This window comes from Cervus elaphus, chromosome 33 (assembly GCF_910594005.1).
Source record: "Cervus elaphus chromosome 33, mCerEla1.1, whole genome shotgun sequence".
NCBI classification, from domain to species: Eukaryota; Metazoa; Chordata; class Mammalia; order Artiodactyla; family Cervidae; genus Cervus; species Cervus elaphus.
This window is the reverse complement of record NC_057847.1, coordinates 50,244,983-50,260,665: the sequence shown is the minus strand read 5'-3', so window position 1 is coordinate 50,260,665 and position 15,683 is coordinate 50,244,983. Positions and strand designations below refer to the sequence as shown.

The window sequence follows — 15,683 nt, the reverse complement described above, 5'->3', positions numbered from 1 at the left end:
TAATGTAAACAATGGACTTTAATTAGCAATGTTTCAATATAGCTTCATTAATTTTAACAAATGTACCACAGTAAGGCAAGATGTTAATGACGGGGAAAACTGTGCCGGGGTGCATGTGTGCGTGTGTGTATGAGCGCGTGTCTGTGAGAGAGAGATTATGTGGGAGCTCTGTACAATCTGCTTACTCTTTATGTAACAAATATATCTATTTTAGCCAATTTACTAATGAAATGGAGTATACAGGTTTAATTTGTATTTACTCATACAACTTTGTAAGCAGTCACTAGCTCTATTTCCTTTTTTGTAAACTTTCTGTACGCCTTAAGAGACAAACTTCCAAGATGAAAGTTCAGAATAAATTAACTCATTAACTGTTCAAATTATACATTTAGGTTCGACACTTTGATGCCTGAATCACTTAGATTCAACTTCTCTGCTGTACGTCATTTTATTTCAAGATGCACAGTGAATGATGGAATAACAGGTCTAATGTACTAATTTCTTAGATCTCGTTTTCTCCTATACTGATACAAGAGTATCACTATAGAGCTCTTTGAAGAATTAAAGTATCATGTAAAAATGTTCTTCAAAAATAGTATATAATGTGTTTTCCAAAAACAATAACTTAATTAAAACTGGAAAAAAAAAGGAAAATCATCCTTTTACTAAAGAAAGACCTAAATTCACATCAAGAGGGTTTGCAGAGTTATAGTTTTTATGACCTACACTTTGATATAATCTGTGAAACTTTCACACTGCTAAGAAACAGAAGTGCTACAAGCATCTAGACAAGGAAAAATCACATATAAACTCAAACAAGTTAGCTGTGGTGGTCATCAGTGAGATTCACCATACTTCTGGTTAACCTCCTTTCTAGGTACCTAGTAAAAATGCACTTCCCTGCTCTCTTGAAACTAGGTGTGACTCTGTGACTCTGGTCAGAGAAGTGTGAGATATGCTCTGTAGCACCTGTGGGTGGGAACTTCAAGAATGTCCCTGATCCATCAGGCTTCCTTTCCACCACTGGGGTGTTAGTGGAGGAACAGGCTGAGGTAACATCACCATTTCTTCTGAGTGAAGACACAGAATAGTGCCCCCTTACTGTCAGATTTTATTTTTCTGGGCTCCAAAATCACTGCAGATGGTGATTGCAGCCATGAAATTAAAAGACTCTTACTCCTTGGAAGGAAAGTTATGACCAACCTAGATGGCATATTAAAAAGCAGAGACATTACTTTGCCAACAAAGGTCCGTCTGGTCAAGGCTATGGTTTTTCCAGTGGTCATGTATGGATGTGAGAGTTGGAGTGTGAAGAAAGCTGAGCGCCGAAAAATTGATGCTTTTGAACTGTGGTGTTGGAGAAGACTCTTGAGAGTCCCTTGGACCACAAGGACATCCAACCAGTCCATCCTAAGGGAGATCAGTCCTGAGTATTCATTGGAAGGACTGATGCTGAAGCTGAAACTCCCATACTTTGGCCACCTTATGTGAAGTGCTGACTCATTGGAAAAGACCCTGATGCTGGGAAAGAATGAGGGCAGGAGGAGAAGGGGATGACAGAGGATGAGATGGTTGGATGGCATCACCGACCCAATGGACATGGGTTTGGGTAAACTCCAGGAGTTGATGAGGGACAGGGAGGCCTGGTATGCTGTGGCTCATGGGTCGCAAAAAGTCGGATAGGACTGAGCGACTGAACTGAACTGAACTGTTACACAATGGGGACACAGCAAAAGCAGACAACAAACCTGTGTCAAGACACTGAAATTTAGGGTTGGTCTGACAGCATAATCGAAACTATCCAGACTGAAACAGCAGTTTATAAAGGGAAAAGAAAAGCCTGCCCTTGGAATTTTCCCATAAAACACAATTTGAATAAACTCTATGGGATTTCAAGGGAGGGAAAAAAAAAAGTGATGGAAGAGTTTAATCCCAGTCATTTATACGTAACATGAAAAATAACTTTTGATTTAAAATATTCTTTTTACATTTTTCCATGTTACTCAACTTCCTATCTCTTTTATATTTATGTGTTCTGAAGGAGTTTAGTGATTTGTTCTGTTAACTAGGTTGCTGGTATTTTTTCCCTTGCCTTCAACCAACTTCCCACTCTGTAGCTTTAAAAATAGACTGCATGGTCATACAGTTCACCCCTCAGAAAGCATAAAAAGATATATAGTGAAAAGAGCCTTAACCTCTGTTCCCATACCCCACTCAACAAATAACCCACTATGTTACTGTTTAATATTTCAGAAAGACATTTGTTGACATTTTTCGGTGGCTAAGTTGTGTCTCTCTGTGACCCCATGGACTGCAGCACACCATAAAGAAGACATAAGACATAAAAATGGCCAAAAAACACTTGAAAAGATGTTCAACATCACTATTAGAGAAATGCAAATCAAAACTACAATGAAGTATCACTTCACACTGGTCAGAATGGTTATCATCAATAAAATCAACAAACAATACGTGCTAGAGAGGGTATGGAGAAACAGAATCTTTCTAAACTGTTGATGGGAATGTAAACTGGTACAATCACTATGGAGGACAGTATAGCAGTTCCTTAAAAAAATAAAAATAGAATACCATGACCCAGAAAACCCATTCCTAGGAGTTTACCTAGAGAAAACCATCATTTGAAAAGATTCATACACCTCGATGTTCAGCTCAACTGCAGCACTATTTACAATAGCCAGGGCATGGAAGTAACCTAAATGTCCGTCAGCAGAGGAGAGGGTAAAGAAGACATGGTGCATATGTATATTTACACGCAATGGAATATTCAGTAAGTCCACTCGCTCAGTCATATCTGACTCTTTTGTGACCCCATGGACTGCAGCACGCCAGGCTTGCCTGTTCATCACCAACTCCCAGAGTTACAGAAACTCATGTCCATCATGTCAGTAATGCCATCCAACCATCTCATTCTCTGTCGTCCCCTTCTCCCGACTTCACTCTTTCCCAGCCTCAGGGTCTTTTGCAATGAGTCAGCTCTTCCCATCAGGTGGCCAAAGAATACTTTGGCTTCAAAGAATACTCCAAGCTCCAATAGGAGCTTCAGCTTCAGCATCAGTCCTTCCAATGAATATTTAGAACTGATTTCCTTTAGGATGGACTGGTTGGATCTCCTTGCAGTCCATGGGACTCTCAAGAGTCTTCTCCAACACCACAGTTCAAAAGCATCAATTCTTCAGTGCTCAGTTTTCTCTATAGTCCAACTCTCACATTCATACCTGACTACTGGAAAAACCACAGCTTTGACTAGACAGACCTCTGTTGGCAAAGTAATATCTCTGCTTTTTAATATGCTGTCTAGGTTGGCCATAGCTTTTCTTAAAAGGAGCAAGCGTCTTTTAATTTCATGGCTGCAGACACCATCTGCAGTGATTTTGGAGCCCAAAAAATTAAGTCTGTCAGGTTTCCATTGTTTTCCCATCTATTTGCCATGAAGTGATAGGACTGGATGCCATGATCTTAGTTTTCTGAATGTTGAGTTTTAAGCCAACTTTTTCACTCTCCTCTTTCCTTTTCATCAAGTGGCTCTTTAGTTCTTCTTTGCTTTTTGTCGTAAGGGTGGTGTCATCTGAATCTCTGAGGTTATTGATATTTCTCCTGGCAATCTTGATTCTGGCTTATGCTTGATCCAGTCCAGCATTTCTCATGATGTACTCTGCATATAAGTTAAATAAACAGGGTGACAATATAGTCTTGACATGCTCCTTTCCCAATTCAGAACCAGTCTGTTGTTCCATGTCCAGTTTTAACTGTTGCTTCTTGACCTGCAGATTTCTCAGGAGATAGATCAGGTGGTCTGGTATCCCCATCTCTTTAAGAATTTTCCAGTTTGTTATGATCCACACACTCAAAGGCTTTGGCATAGTCAATCAAGCAGAAGTAGATGTTTTTCTGGAACTCTCTTGCTTTTTTGATGATGCAATGGATGTTGGCAATTTGATCTCTGGTTCCTCTGCCTGTTCTAAATTCAGCTTGAACATCTGGAAGTTCACAGTTCATGTACTCTTGAAGCCTGGCTTGGAGAATTTTGAGTGTTACTTTGCTAACGTGAGAGATGAGTGCAATTGTGTGGTAGTTTGAACAATCTTTGGTCTTTCCTTTCTTTGGGAATGGAATGAAAACTGAATGGAATATTACTTGGGCATAAAAAAAGAACAAAATAATGTCATCTGCAGGTACATGAGTAATCCCAGAGATTGTCATATCAAGTGAAGTATGTTAGACACAGACAAACATCATATGATATTACTTATATGTGGAATATTTACAAAAAAGGGTACAAATGAACTTATTTACAAACCAGAAGCAGTGTCACAGATATGGAAAACAAACTTGTGGCTACTAGACAGAAAGGAGGGACGGATAAATTGGGAGACTGGGGTTGACTTATACATAGTAGTATACATAAAATAGGCAACTAATAAGGACCTATCATATGGTACAGAGAACTCTACACAATATTTTGTAATGGCCTATATGGGATAGGAATCTAAAAAGAGTGAATATATTTATATGTATAACCGATTTACTCTGTTGTATATCTGAACCTAACACAACATTGTAAATCAACAATACTCCAATAAAAATTTAAATATATACATTTCAGGGAACTTTTGTTTACAGATAAATCAACAATATGACTTTTCCCCCTTGTTTTGGACTATATACAAATATTTCCATATTCTTTTTTACTGCAGTATCATAGTCCATTACATGGATGGATGTATTCTGAGGGTCATTTATACTGTTTCTCATCCTGCACTACTAATAAACATTGCTGTAATGACTAACTGTACACATACCATTTCACAAAGATAAATTCCTAGAAATGTTGCTGAGTCAAAAGGTATGCACATTTGTAATATGGTTAGATTTTGTCTAATTCTAATTTACACCACCAGCAAGAATATCAGTATATTATCAATTTTACAGATCTTTTTGTTAACCTGATAGAAAAAATTACTATATTTTTATTTAATTTACTAGATTATGAGTGAAATTAAACATGTTTCTAAGTTTAAAACTGATTTGTATTTAATTACCTATGACCTTTCTGTGCATAGCTTTCCTCAGTTTTTCTACTGTTAATAGAGTTGTTGTTTTAATAATAGTCTCATAGCTCAAAAGTGTATTAGTCACAAAGCTTTCTTACAAAAACTACCCTAAATAGCACTGAAGTCGAACACAAAGAAAATTCATAATAAAAAAATTAAGAATAAAGAAATAGTGGTTGTATACAAGGACTAAGTTGAAGGACTGAGCTAAGTTAAAAAGAGTCAAAAATAAATATTGTCATAAATGTGATTATAATAAATGAAAAAATTTGAAAAGAAAATAAATTATTTAGATCTAAATCCCCAATTTATGTACTAAAAACAATACTGGAAACAGGTGATGACAGTAAAATCCTAAAGTCCTCATTTCCCAATCTTTACATAATGTACAGTCAAAGTGTACTGCTTAAAAACTAAAAACATAATTCTATTTCTATTTTACATAGTTTTACTTAATATAAAATAATACATAATACAAAATTTTACTTGTATACATAGTAAAACATATTAGTGAGAAATCTAAATTTACTGCATGGAATATAGCAAAAGCAGATTATACAATTACATAGTAATATTTGTAATGTAACAGTCATAAGTGGTCTTACATACTGAGTAAAGAAAGGAAAAGAGAAAACATGGGTAAAAAAGCATAAGCTATCTTTTTGAGATAACTAAAGTAATATAATAAAGATGGAAAGTAGAAGAGAACTCTAGAAGATGTGAATGTATACATTAAAAAAAACTTGCCTGGGTTAGGGCTACACAATAAACTAAAAGAAAAAAAGTGCTTGATATGATAGCTACCTAGTCTACAAATAGAGACAATATCATGCCTACCTTGCAGGGTTAATGCAAAAAATAGATAACAGAATATAAATAAAAGTTACAAGGAAAATGCTCAATAAATGCCAGTTTGCTTTGTCCACTGGCAATCACAAATTCTTGAAGGACCAAAGACCACAATGGAACAAATAACATTCGAAAATTTGTTACTGTGAGGAAAAATAAGGTAAAAACAGATCACTTAACTCAAATAAGCAAGTCTAACTTTATAAAGGCTTTCCATGTATTCTATGATTTAAATGCTAGTAACACAAGGATGACAATAATCAAAAACATTTTCAATGTTATCCACAAGAATCATCACATGTCTACAAAGCAAAGGAATGCCAGAAATCAACAGCTTTTACCATGGTCTTTCCTGAACCTCGGGGTCCAATAATGAGAACAGAGTTACTTTCTCCATGGATAGCAGTTCTTTTTAGCAGCTCAATTAAGTGTCTGAAATGATATAAAAAGGCCAAAATTTAAAAAGCAAAGCTGAAATAATTTGCTAGGTAATACTTTTTAAAGTAGTCCTACAGAGAAGAACAGAAATACTGATTCTCTAGAAACCTCAAGAAGAAACAAGTAAGACTGAAATATTGTGGTCTTTATAATGGTATGGGATAGGAACAACTGTGGCAACTCTCACTCCACAGCTGGCTGCTGAGCATTAGGGGCAAGCTCAGAAATCTCTCCATAATATCAAATGACAGAAACGATACAAGATTGAAAGTTAAAGGGTTTTTTTTCGATTATGGAAATATGTATATCTGCTCTTGCTTCACACCTCTATAAAAATGTTCGCTATCCTTAAGATAAAATCTGTGTATGGCAATTTCTGCAAAACCTAAAGGGTATCTATAAGTAGTTTCATAACAGACAAGTGGGTAGCTAAACTTACTTATATTGTACTTGTACTCCAAATAGGTTATCATTTGGACTCTGATGACAAAATCTTTCACGTAAAATTCTTTGTACCTGATAAAAATAAAGTGAATAAAAATGAAAACATTATGTATGCAATCAAAAATGAACATGTAAATATATTTATAGCAGTTAGAGTTAGGTATTAATGAATCAATTCGGCTCTCCTTAAATAACTTGTCATCATGAGGTCTGGCATTTTCCCAAGTGGTAAAATTAACAGTTCTTGTTTTCCAGGTGGTACTAGTGGTAAAGAATCTGCCTGCCAATGCAGGAGACATAAGAGATGTGGGTTCAGTCCCTGGGTCAGGAAGATCCTCTGGAGGAGGGCATGGCAACCCACTCTAGTGTTCTTGCCTGGAAAGTGCCATGGACAGAGGCACCTGGCAGGCTATGGTCCATAAGTCTGCAAAGAGTTGGACATGACTGAAACAATTTAGCAGCAGCAGCAAGTCCCAGAGAAAGGATAAGAATTTAGTTATGAAGCTTTCAACATGAGAGATATTAGTTACTTTAGCTACATCAGCAATTTGAGGGCTGTTTTAATGTATGTCAATAAATGAACACCTCATTTTGTGTAACATGTCAGTCAAGGAATAAAGGAGAGAATTTAATAATGCAATCTAATCTAATAACGCTCATGAACCATAACTCAGTCTTTTGAGTTTAGTCACTCAGTCTTATCTGACTCTGTGATCCCATGGAATGTAACCCGCCAGGCTTCTCTGTCCATAGGATTTCCCAGGCAAAAATCCTGGAGTGGTCTGCCAGCTCCTTTTCCAGGGGATCTTCCCAACCCAGGGATTGAACACAGGTCTCCAACATTGCAGGCAGATTCTTTTTTTTTTTTTTTTTGCAGGCAGATTCTTTACTATTGGAGCCACCTAGAGACCAACATATCTAAACTGGTTTAGCTAAAGTCCTATCTTTCTGTTCCTCTCATAGAAGTCAGGATTCTGGGGAAACAGAAGAAATTTAAAAGTCCACAGAATTACTGAGGATCTATTAGATGCAGAGCACAAAACTACTAAAAGAATATGATCTATGCCTAAAAAAAAAGCATATATATTAGTAAGAAATGAGAGTCAACAATCTGCAAAAAATTAGTAACCTAGCATATAAGAAGATGCTCAAATAGATGGAAGAAGTCATCCTCATCTAGGATATAAAAAAAGAAATTGCTGGAATTAACTAAAATTCTTCTAAAGAGCTAAACTTTTATTTTGCCTTAAAACAAAGGACTTAAGACACAGCTGTAAAAAAAGAAATATCAATCGATCACATTCTTTAAAAAGATGGACCATCAAAATTGTTCCTTTTCTGCATTTGCTGCTAACAAAGAGTGTGTCCAGTGACAAAAACCTTAGGAGGTTATCTCAGATTTAGCTCCATCAGCAGAAACAAGAGGTTGCCAAGATTATTTGCTTCTTGCAGACTGAAGTATGCAGTATGGGAGTGATCCTTCATGTATCAGTGAAAAAAATCTGAGTTCTCTTTATATGTACCAGAGGCACAGCAAAGCAAATTATTCACTGGGGATAAAATAATCCATACTTAGCATTTAGGAGGAAGTGGAAAGAATAGAAAGATTGGTGTCCAAGAGACAATACACTATTCTGGCAGGCCTGTTTTGAAGATTAAAGAAGACACCAATCTATAATACAATATCGTTATTATATAGGAAATAGCTGATATCTATAAAAAACCTAAGGAAGCAAACATACATCCAACTAATCATAGTGTGTATTCCTCCCCCTAGATAAGATAACTGCAAATCAAAAGACAAACCTCAGAGTTTTTCTTGTTGTAAACATCATTAAAGTCTATAGAGAAACAAGTATGAATAAAATATAAGATAGAGAAAAAGTGAAGCGAAGCTGTAGTGAATATTCAGAGGTTCCAAAATTCTAAAGTGAGTTGATATGAAAATTAAACAGGTATGTACATATATAGAAATTAATTTAGGTGCACGGGGAAGATTTGCGCTATTTACAAAGATATGTTCAGTTTAGTCACTCAATCGTGTCCAACTATTTGCGACCTAATGCACTGAAGCATGGCAGGTCTCCCTGTCCATCCCCAACTCCCAGAGTTTACTTAAACTCAGGTCCACTGAGTCAGTGATGTCATCCAACCATCCATCCTCTGTCATCCCCTTCTCCTCCCAACTTCAATCTTTCCCAGCATTAGGGTCTTTTCAAATGAGCCAGCTCTTCGCATCAGGTGGCCAAAGTATTGGAGCTTCAGCTTCAGCATCAGTCCTTCCAATGAATACTCCGGACTGATTTCCTTTAGGATGGACTGGTTGGATCTCCTTGCAGTCCATGGGACTCTCAAGAGTCTTCTCCAACACCACAGTTCAAAAGCATCAATTCTTCAGTGCTCAGCTTCTATTATAGTCCAACTCTCACATCCATTCATAACTACTGGAAAAACCATAGCTTTGACTAGATGGACCTTTACTGGCAAAGTCAAGTCTCTGTTTTTAATATGCTGTCTAGGTTGGTCATAACTTTTCCTCCAAGGAGCAAGCATCTTTTAATATCATGGCTGCAGTCACCATCTGCAGTGATTTTGGAGCCCCCAAAATAAAGTCTGTCACTGTTTCCCCATCTATTTGCCATGAAGTGATGGGACCAGATGCCATGATCTTAGTTTTCTGAATGTTGAGTTTTAAGCCAACTTTTTCACTCTCCTCTTTCCATCAAGTAGCTCTTTAGTTTTCTTCACTTTCTGCCATAAGGGTGGTGTCATCTGCATATCTGAGGTTATTGATATTTCTCCTGGCAATCTTGATTCCAGCTTGTGCTTCTTCCAGTTCAGCATTTCTTATAACGTACTCTGCATATAAGTTAAATAAGCAGGGTGACACTATACAGCCCTGACGTACTCCTTTCCGAATTCAGAACCAGTCTGTTGTTCCATGTCCAGTTCTAACTGTTGCTTCTTGACCTGCAGATTTCTCAGGAGGTAGGTCAGGTGGTCTGGTATTCCCATCTCTTTAAGAATTTTCCAGTTTGTTATGATCCACACACTCAAAGGCTTTGGCATAGCCAATAAAGCAGAGGTAGATGTTTTTCTGGAACTCGCTTGCTTTTTTGATGATCCAATGGATGTTGGCAATTTGATCTCTGGTTCCTCTGCCTGTTCTAAATCTAGCTTGAACATCTGGAAGTTCACGAACTGTTGAAGCCTGGCTTGGAGAATTTTGAGTGTTACTTTGCTAGCATGTGAGATGAGTGCAATTGTGCGGTAGTTTGAGCATTCTTTGGCATTGCCTTTCTTGGGATTGGAATGAAAACTGACCTTTTCCAGTCCTGTGCCCACTGCTGAGTTTTCCAAATTTGCTGACACATTGAGTGCAGCACTTTCACAGCATCATCTTTTAGGATTTGAAATAGCTCAACTTGAATTCCATCTTCTCCACTAGCTTTGTTCCTAGTGATGCTTTCTAAGGCCCACTTTCTTCGCATTCCAGGATGTCTGGCTCTAGGTGTGTGATCACACCATCATAATTATCTGGGTTGTGAAGATCTTTTTTGTATAGTTCTTTTGTGTGTTTTTGCCACCTCTTCTCCTGCTTGTGTTAGGTTCATACCATTTTTGTCCTTTACTGTGCCCATCTTTGCAAGAAAAATTCCCTTGGTATCTCTAATTTTTTGAAGAGATCTCTAGTCTTTTCCATTCTATTGTTTTTCTCTATTTCTTTTCATTGATCACTGAGGAAGGCTTTCTTATGTCTCCTTGTTAATTCTTTAATACTCTGCATTCAAATGGGTATATCTTTCCTTTTCTCCTTTGCCTTTAGCTTCTCTTCTTTTCATAGCTATTTGTAAGACCTCCACAGACAACCATTTTGCCTTTCTGTATTTCTTTTTCTTGGGGATGATCTTGATCACTGCCTCCTGTACAATGTCACGAACTCCGTCCATAGTTCTTCAGGATTTCTGACTATCAGATCTAGTCCCTTGAATCTATTTGTCACTTCCACTGTATAAGGAATTTGATTTAGATCATACCTTAACAGTCTAGTCATTTTCCCTACTTTCTTCAGTTTATGTCTGATTTTGGTAATAAGGAGTTCATGATCTTAGCCACAGTCAGCTCCCGGTCTTGTTTTTGCTGACTGTATAGAGCTTCTCTATTTTTAGCTGCAAAGAATATAATCAATCTGATTTCGGTGTTGACCATCTGGTGATGTCCATGTGTAGAGTCTTCTCTTGTGTTGTTGGAGGAGGGTGTTTGCTATGACAAGTCCATTCTCTTGGCAAAACTCTATCAGCCTTTGCCCTGCTTCATTCAGTACTCCAAGGCCAAATTTGCCTGTTACTCCAGGTATCTCTTGATTTCCTACTTTTGCATGCTAGTCCCCTGTAGTAGTGAAAAGGACATCTTTTTTGGGTGTTAGTTCTAGAAGGTCTTGGAGGTCTTCATAGAACCATTCAACTTCAGCTTCTTCAGCATTACTGGTCAGGGCATAGACTGGGGTTGCTCTAATATTGAATGGTTTGCCTTGAAAACAAAAGATACCGTTCTGTCATTTTTGAGATTGCATCTAAGTACTGCATTTTGGACTCTTTTGTTGACTATGATTGGTATTCCATTTCTTCTAAGGGATTCTTGCCCACAGTAGTAGATATAATGGTCATCTGAGTTAAATTCATCCATTCCAGTCCAGTAGTTTTAAAAGCATAACTAAACATTTTCATTTAAACAGAAGGTAAGTAAGGTATTACAAAGGAATGTCAATAACATTTAGTTTTTGCTTTAAAAAAATGTAGTTCTGGTTATGCTAGTGTAGAAATATCATACCCATTCCCAACTAGACTCCTCAAGAGATGTATACACTTAAATATTAAATGTTCATGATAAAAACACTAAACATATTAGGAATATAAGGAGAACTTCTCAACCTGTTAACGTCCACAAAAGCCCACAGCTAACATCATACTCAGTGGTAAAAGACTGAATACATCTTCCCAATATAAAAAATGGTCTGCTCTTGCTAGCTTACTCAGTATTATACTGAAGGTTCTAGTCATGGCAATTAGACAAGAAAAAGAAATGAAAGGCATACAGATTGGAAATGAAGAAGTAAAACTATATTTATTTGAAGATGACATGATCTTATATATAGAAAATCCAAAGGAATAAACTAAAAAAAAAAAAAAAAAACTATTATAAATGAGTTCATCAAGGTTACAGAATACAAGATTAATATAGAAAAATCAATTTCATTTAGAAACACTAGCAACAAATAAAACATAAAAGAAAACAATCTCATTTATGACAGCAACAAAAGGAATAAAATACTTTTCAATAAACTTACCTAAAAAAGTGAAAAACTCTAAAGATAGTATTAAACTAAAATGAAACTTGAGAACATATAGGAAGACATGAATAAAATTAGGATTCCATCTATCCAAAAATTTATAGAGATTGAAATTAGGAAGCAGCAAAGAAACTTTCCTCTTGACAATGGAAAGAGTGGTTCTTCATACATAATAAGGGGAGAATTCAAGTTAAGAAGATAACTGTTTCTCTTATCACCTTTGCATGGTAACAGGCCTTCAGATTAATGAAAATATACACTAACCTGTGAAAGGTAGTCTGCTTGTATTAAGTTGCTACTCTTTGATTTACGACTGCTCATTTCCACAAACTGAAATCCTTTAAAAAATAATAAAAAATTTTAGCATGAATATAAGGACTATTGGCTTACAGAAATTAAGAATTTACTATTACAGACTCAAATGAGTTCTAAAACATGAAAAATGTTAAAATTTCTGAAACTTTGAAAATTTTCTGTTGAAACTAACTAAGGGGATCGTTTCATAATATGTAAATAAAACCGTTAGGCTGCACAACTTAAAATTACACAGTGATATATGTAAGTTATTTCTCAATAAAACAAGAAAAAAAATCTCAACGGCTCCTCTTTGCCTAACTAAAGCTTTATTTGACACTCCCATTTCACATTTTAGATGGCTCTTATAATTAGTCCTACCTTTCTTTTCAATCTAGTATTCAGCTTCCTTTCTCTGCCTTTAAAAACAAAATCAAACAAACAAAAAACAACTAATGCACTTCCTTTGTATAGAATGTTTCTCCCCACATTCATCCCACAGGATCATCTGTTCCAGAAAAACTTCGCTTTCTTGCTCCACTCATCAATCATACACAGTCATTACAGACTAGGTAAAATGTTTCTTCTGCAAACATACACAACTTCCTGTACTTCTCTTTATTCATAAACATGTCATATTAAACAAAATTTTGTTGTCAGTGCCACCAAACTGAGCATACTTAAAAATCCCAAGCATTAGCTGGAATGATGTATATGTGTGTGTGTGTGTGTGTGTGTGTGTGTATACGTATATATATACTAACAAAAAAAAAGTTCTGTAAAATTCTCCTTGAGGGCAATATATTCATAAACATCTTCAGCTAAAAGATCTAATTTTCTCACCAGCAATTTCCTTAGAGAAGTACTTCACTAATCAGGTAATAATAACTTCGCCAGGAATTGTTACAAGTGTTTTGAATTTATGATCTCATTTAATCCTCAGAATAATCCTACGGAATAATCCTAATACCTCTTTCAGATTAGAAGACACAGAAAGGTTAAGTAACCTGACCAAAACCTTAACAGTATGAAGGTCAGAGTCAGGATTTAAACCCAATCTAGTTATATGTCATTATACATAACTATTATCTATCTATCTATCTATCTATATATATATATATATATATACACACATACACACACATATATAAAATACATAAATTATGTACATAGTTATAAGTATATATACTTGATTATATGTAACTGCTACTTAGCCACCTGATTTTAAAAAGTACAAATTTCAATAACTTGAAGGAAGATGTGCCTGTGATATATTTTATATTCATACTAATTTCATATACTGACATTTAGACAACAACCTTTGGAATTAGTTTTTACAGGACAGCAGCAGAGCAATGCTTTGACAGATAGCAAGCAAATCTGTATTCTCTCTTACAGTATAGCCAAGGCCTAAGTCCCAAAAGGATTCTGGCTCCAGGCCAGAATAGAGTACAAGAACAGAGTACTCTCCTGATGTTTTGGTTCCTTAAGCTTCCCCCTTAGGAGAAAAGTGGTTTTCTCAGCTGCCTTACGGCACCTTTTAGCAACCTTTTCTCTATTCAAGGCACCTTTCTTGACAATCTTTACATTGATTATTTTAATTTTATCCTACTAAGTTTTTTTCCTCTTAAATCAGAGTTGTGTGGGGGGAAAAATCCTTTCAGGAACATGAAATTACATCTTCATTCTGATTTAAGATACTCTTGACTGTGAAAAAGGACTGAAATCACAGGCAACAATGGATCAACTGTCCCCTAGACAATAAAAAGTAAATTATTTGACAATATACCTTATCTTTTCAGAGCTATGTTAGCTATTTCACAGTATTAATGGAATTAAAATATATTTCTCCCCATTTCATAGGCTGAGAAAACATGCTCAGTAGAACTAAGTAAAATGTCTGAGGTCACAGGGTAGGTGTCTAAACTGCCTCCTTGCATTGAATATAATTCAGGTAAGTCACTAAAAAGCACATGGTTACACATGATCATTTGGTGATCATTCGTGAAAGAAACATACATACACACTGTACTTCAGTGCCTGTACATAAATTCTGACTGCAAAGTAAGTATTAATCAAAAGATTGATGCTCAACAATAAATGATCCAACTATAAAAACGGGCCAAAGGCATAAACAGACATTTCAAGCAAAGAAGGTATATGGATAGCAAATAAACACCTGAAACACATTGGCCATTAGGAAAAGGCAAACTGCAACCACAACAAGGTACACACTTATTTGTAAAGTAAAAATTAAACAGAGAAAACACCAAATGCTGGTAAGGATGAAGAGAAGGTAGATCTCACATACAACGACTGGTGAGAATATGAAATGTTAGACATTCTGCAAAGTTTCTTTTGGCCATTTCATGATACACTTACCGTGTGACAGAGTGGTTACACTTTTGGGTATTTATATCACAGAAATGAAAATGTATGCTCAAATGAAAATCTGCAATATGAGTCTCAATAGTAAGTTTATTTGGAACAGCCAAAAAACTGAAGACAATACAAATGTCCTACAATGAGTTAATGGGGTTAAAGAAATGGAAACATCCACACACTGAGGGACTATAACTGAGGCAAAAAAAAACACCAAACACTGATATATGCAATAACTTGGAAGGCTCTCAAGGGCATTATGCTTTGAGAGAAAAAATAAAGGCTGATCTAAAAATATTACATATTGCATGATTACATTCTTGAAATGACAAAATTATTATAAAGATGAACAGATACATGATGGCAAGGAAACAGAACTGAGGAATGAGTATGATTATAAAAAGGAGTTACATAAAGAATTTTCTTTGTAATGATGAAACAGTTTTGTATCATTATTGCAATGTCACAAAAATCTACACATGGGATCAAGTCACAGAGAATTAAACCGACACACAAAAATGAGTACAAGTAAAAACTGCTGAGAGAACTGAATAAGGTCTGTAGTTCAGTTAACAGTGTTACACCAATGTCAATGTCATGGTTTTGACCTGCAATATCCTAAGATGTCACTCTACAGAAAATCTGGGTGAAGGGTTTATGGAACACTATGAACTATATTCACAACTTCTGTGAGTCTATAACAATTTCAAAATAAAATGTTTAAGAAAAATAAAAGTCTAATGATACAGTTTCTTTCAACTGCTTAATGACAGAGAATATTATTATCTGCCAATAGATTATTAAATTAAGTTTGACTGAATTCCTCCTCAAATTTTACCAGTGGGTCATGGGAC

At 35.8% G+C, this 15,683-nt stretch overlaps 1 protein-coding gene across 2 annotated transcripts in view; it reads right to left on the bottom strand.

The window, feature by feature from the left end:
- Positions 1-15,683, bottom strand: part of ORC4 (origin recognition complex subunit 4) — an 83,071-nt gene that overhangs the window by 32,390 nt on the left and 34,998 nt on the right. The window contains exons 2-4 of one of the 2 annotated variants that reach the window (XM_043894598.1): positions 12,418-12,491; positions 6,799-6,875; positions 6,263-6,353 (exon numbers count right to left, since the gene is read on the bottom strand). In XM_043894598.1, the coding sequence (XP_043750533.1) occupies positions 6,263-6,353; positions 6,799-6,875; positions 12,418-12,474 (225 nt within the window). In that variant the 5' untranslated portion in view covers positions 12,475-12,491. The remainder of the gene's footprint in view (positions 1-6,262; positions 6,354-6,798; positions 6,876-12,417; positions 12,492-15,683) is intronic. The other variant, XM_043894597.1, reaches the window with a different exon arrangement.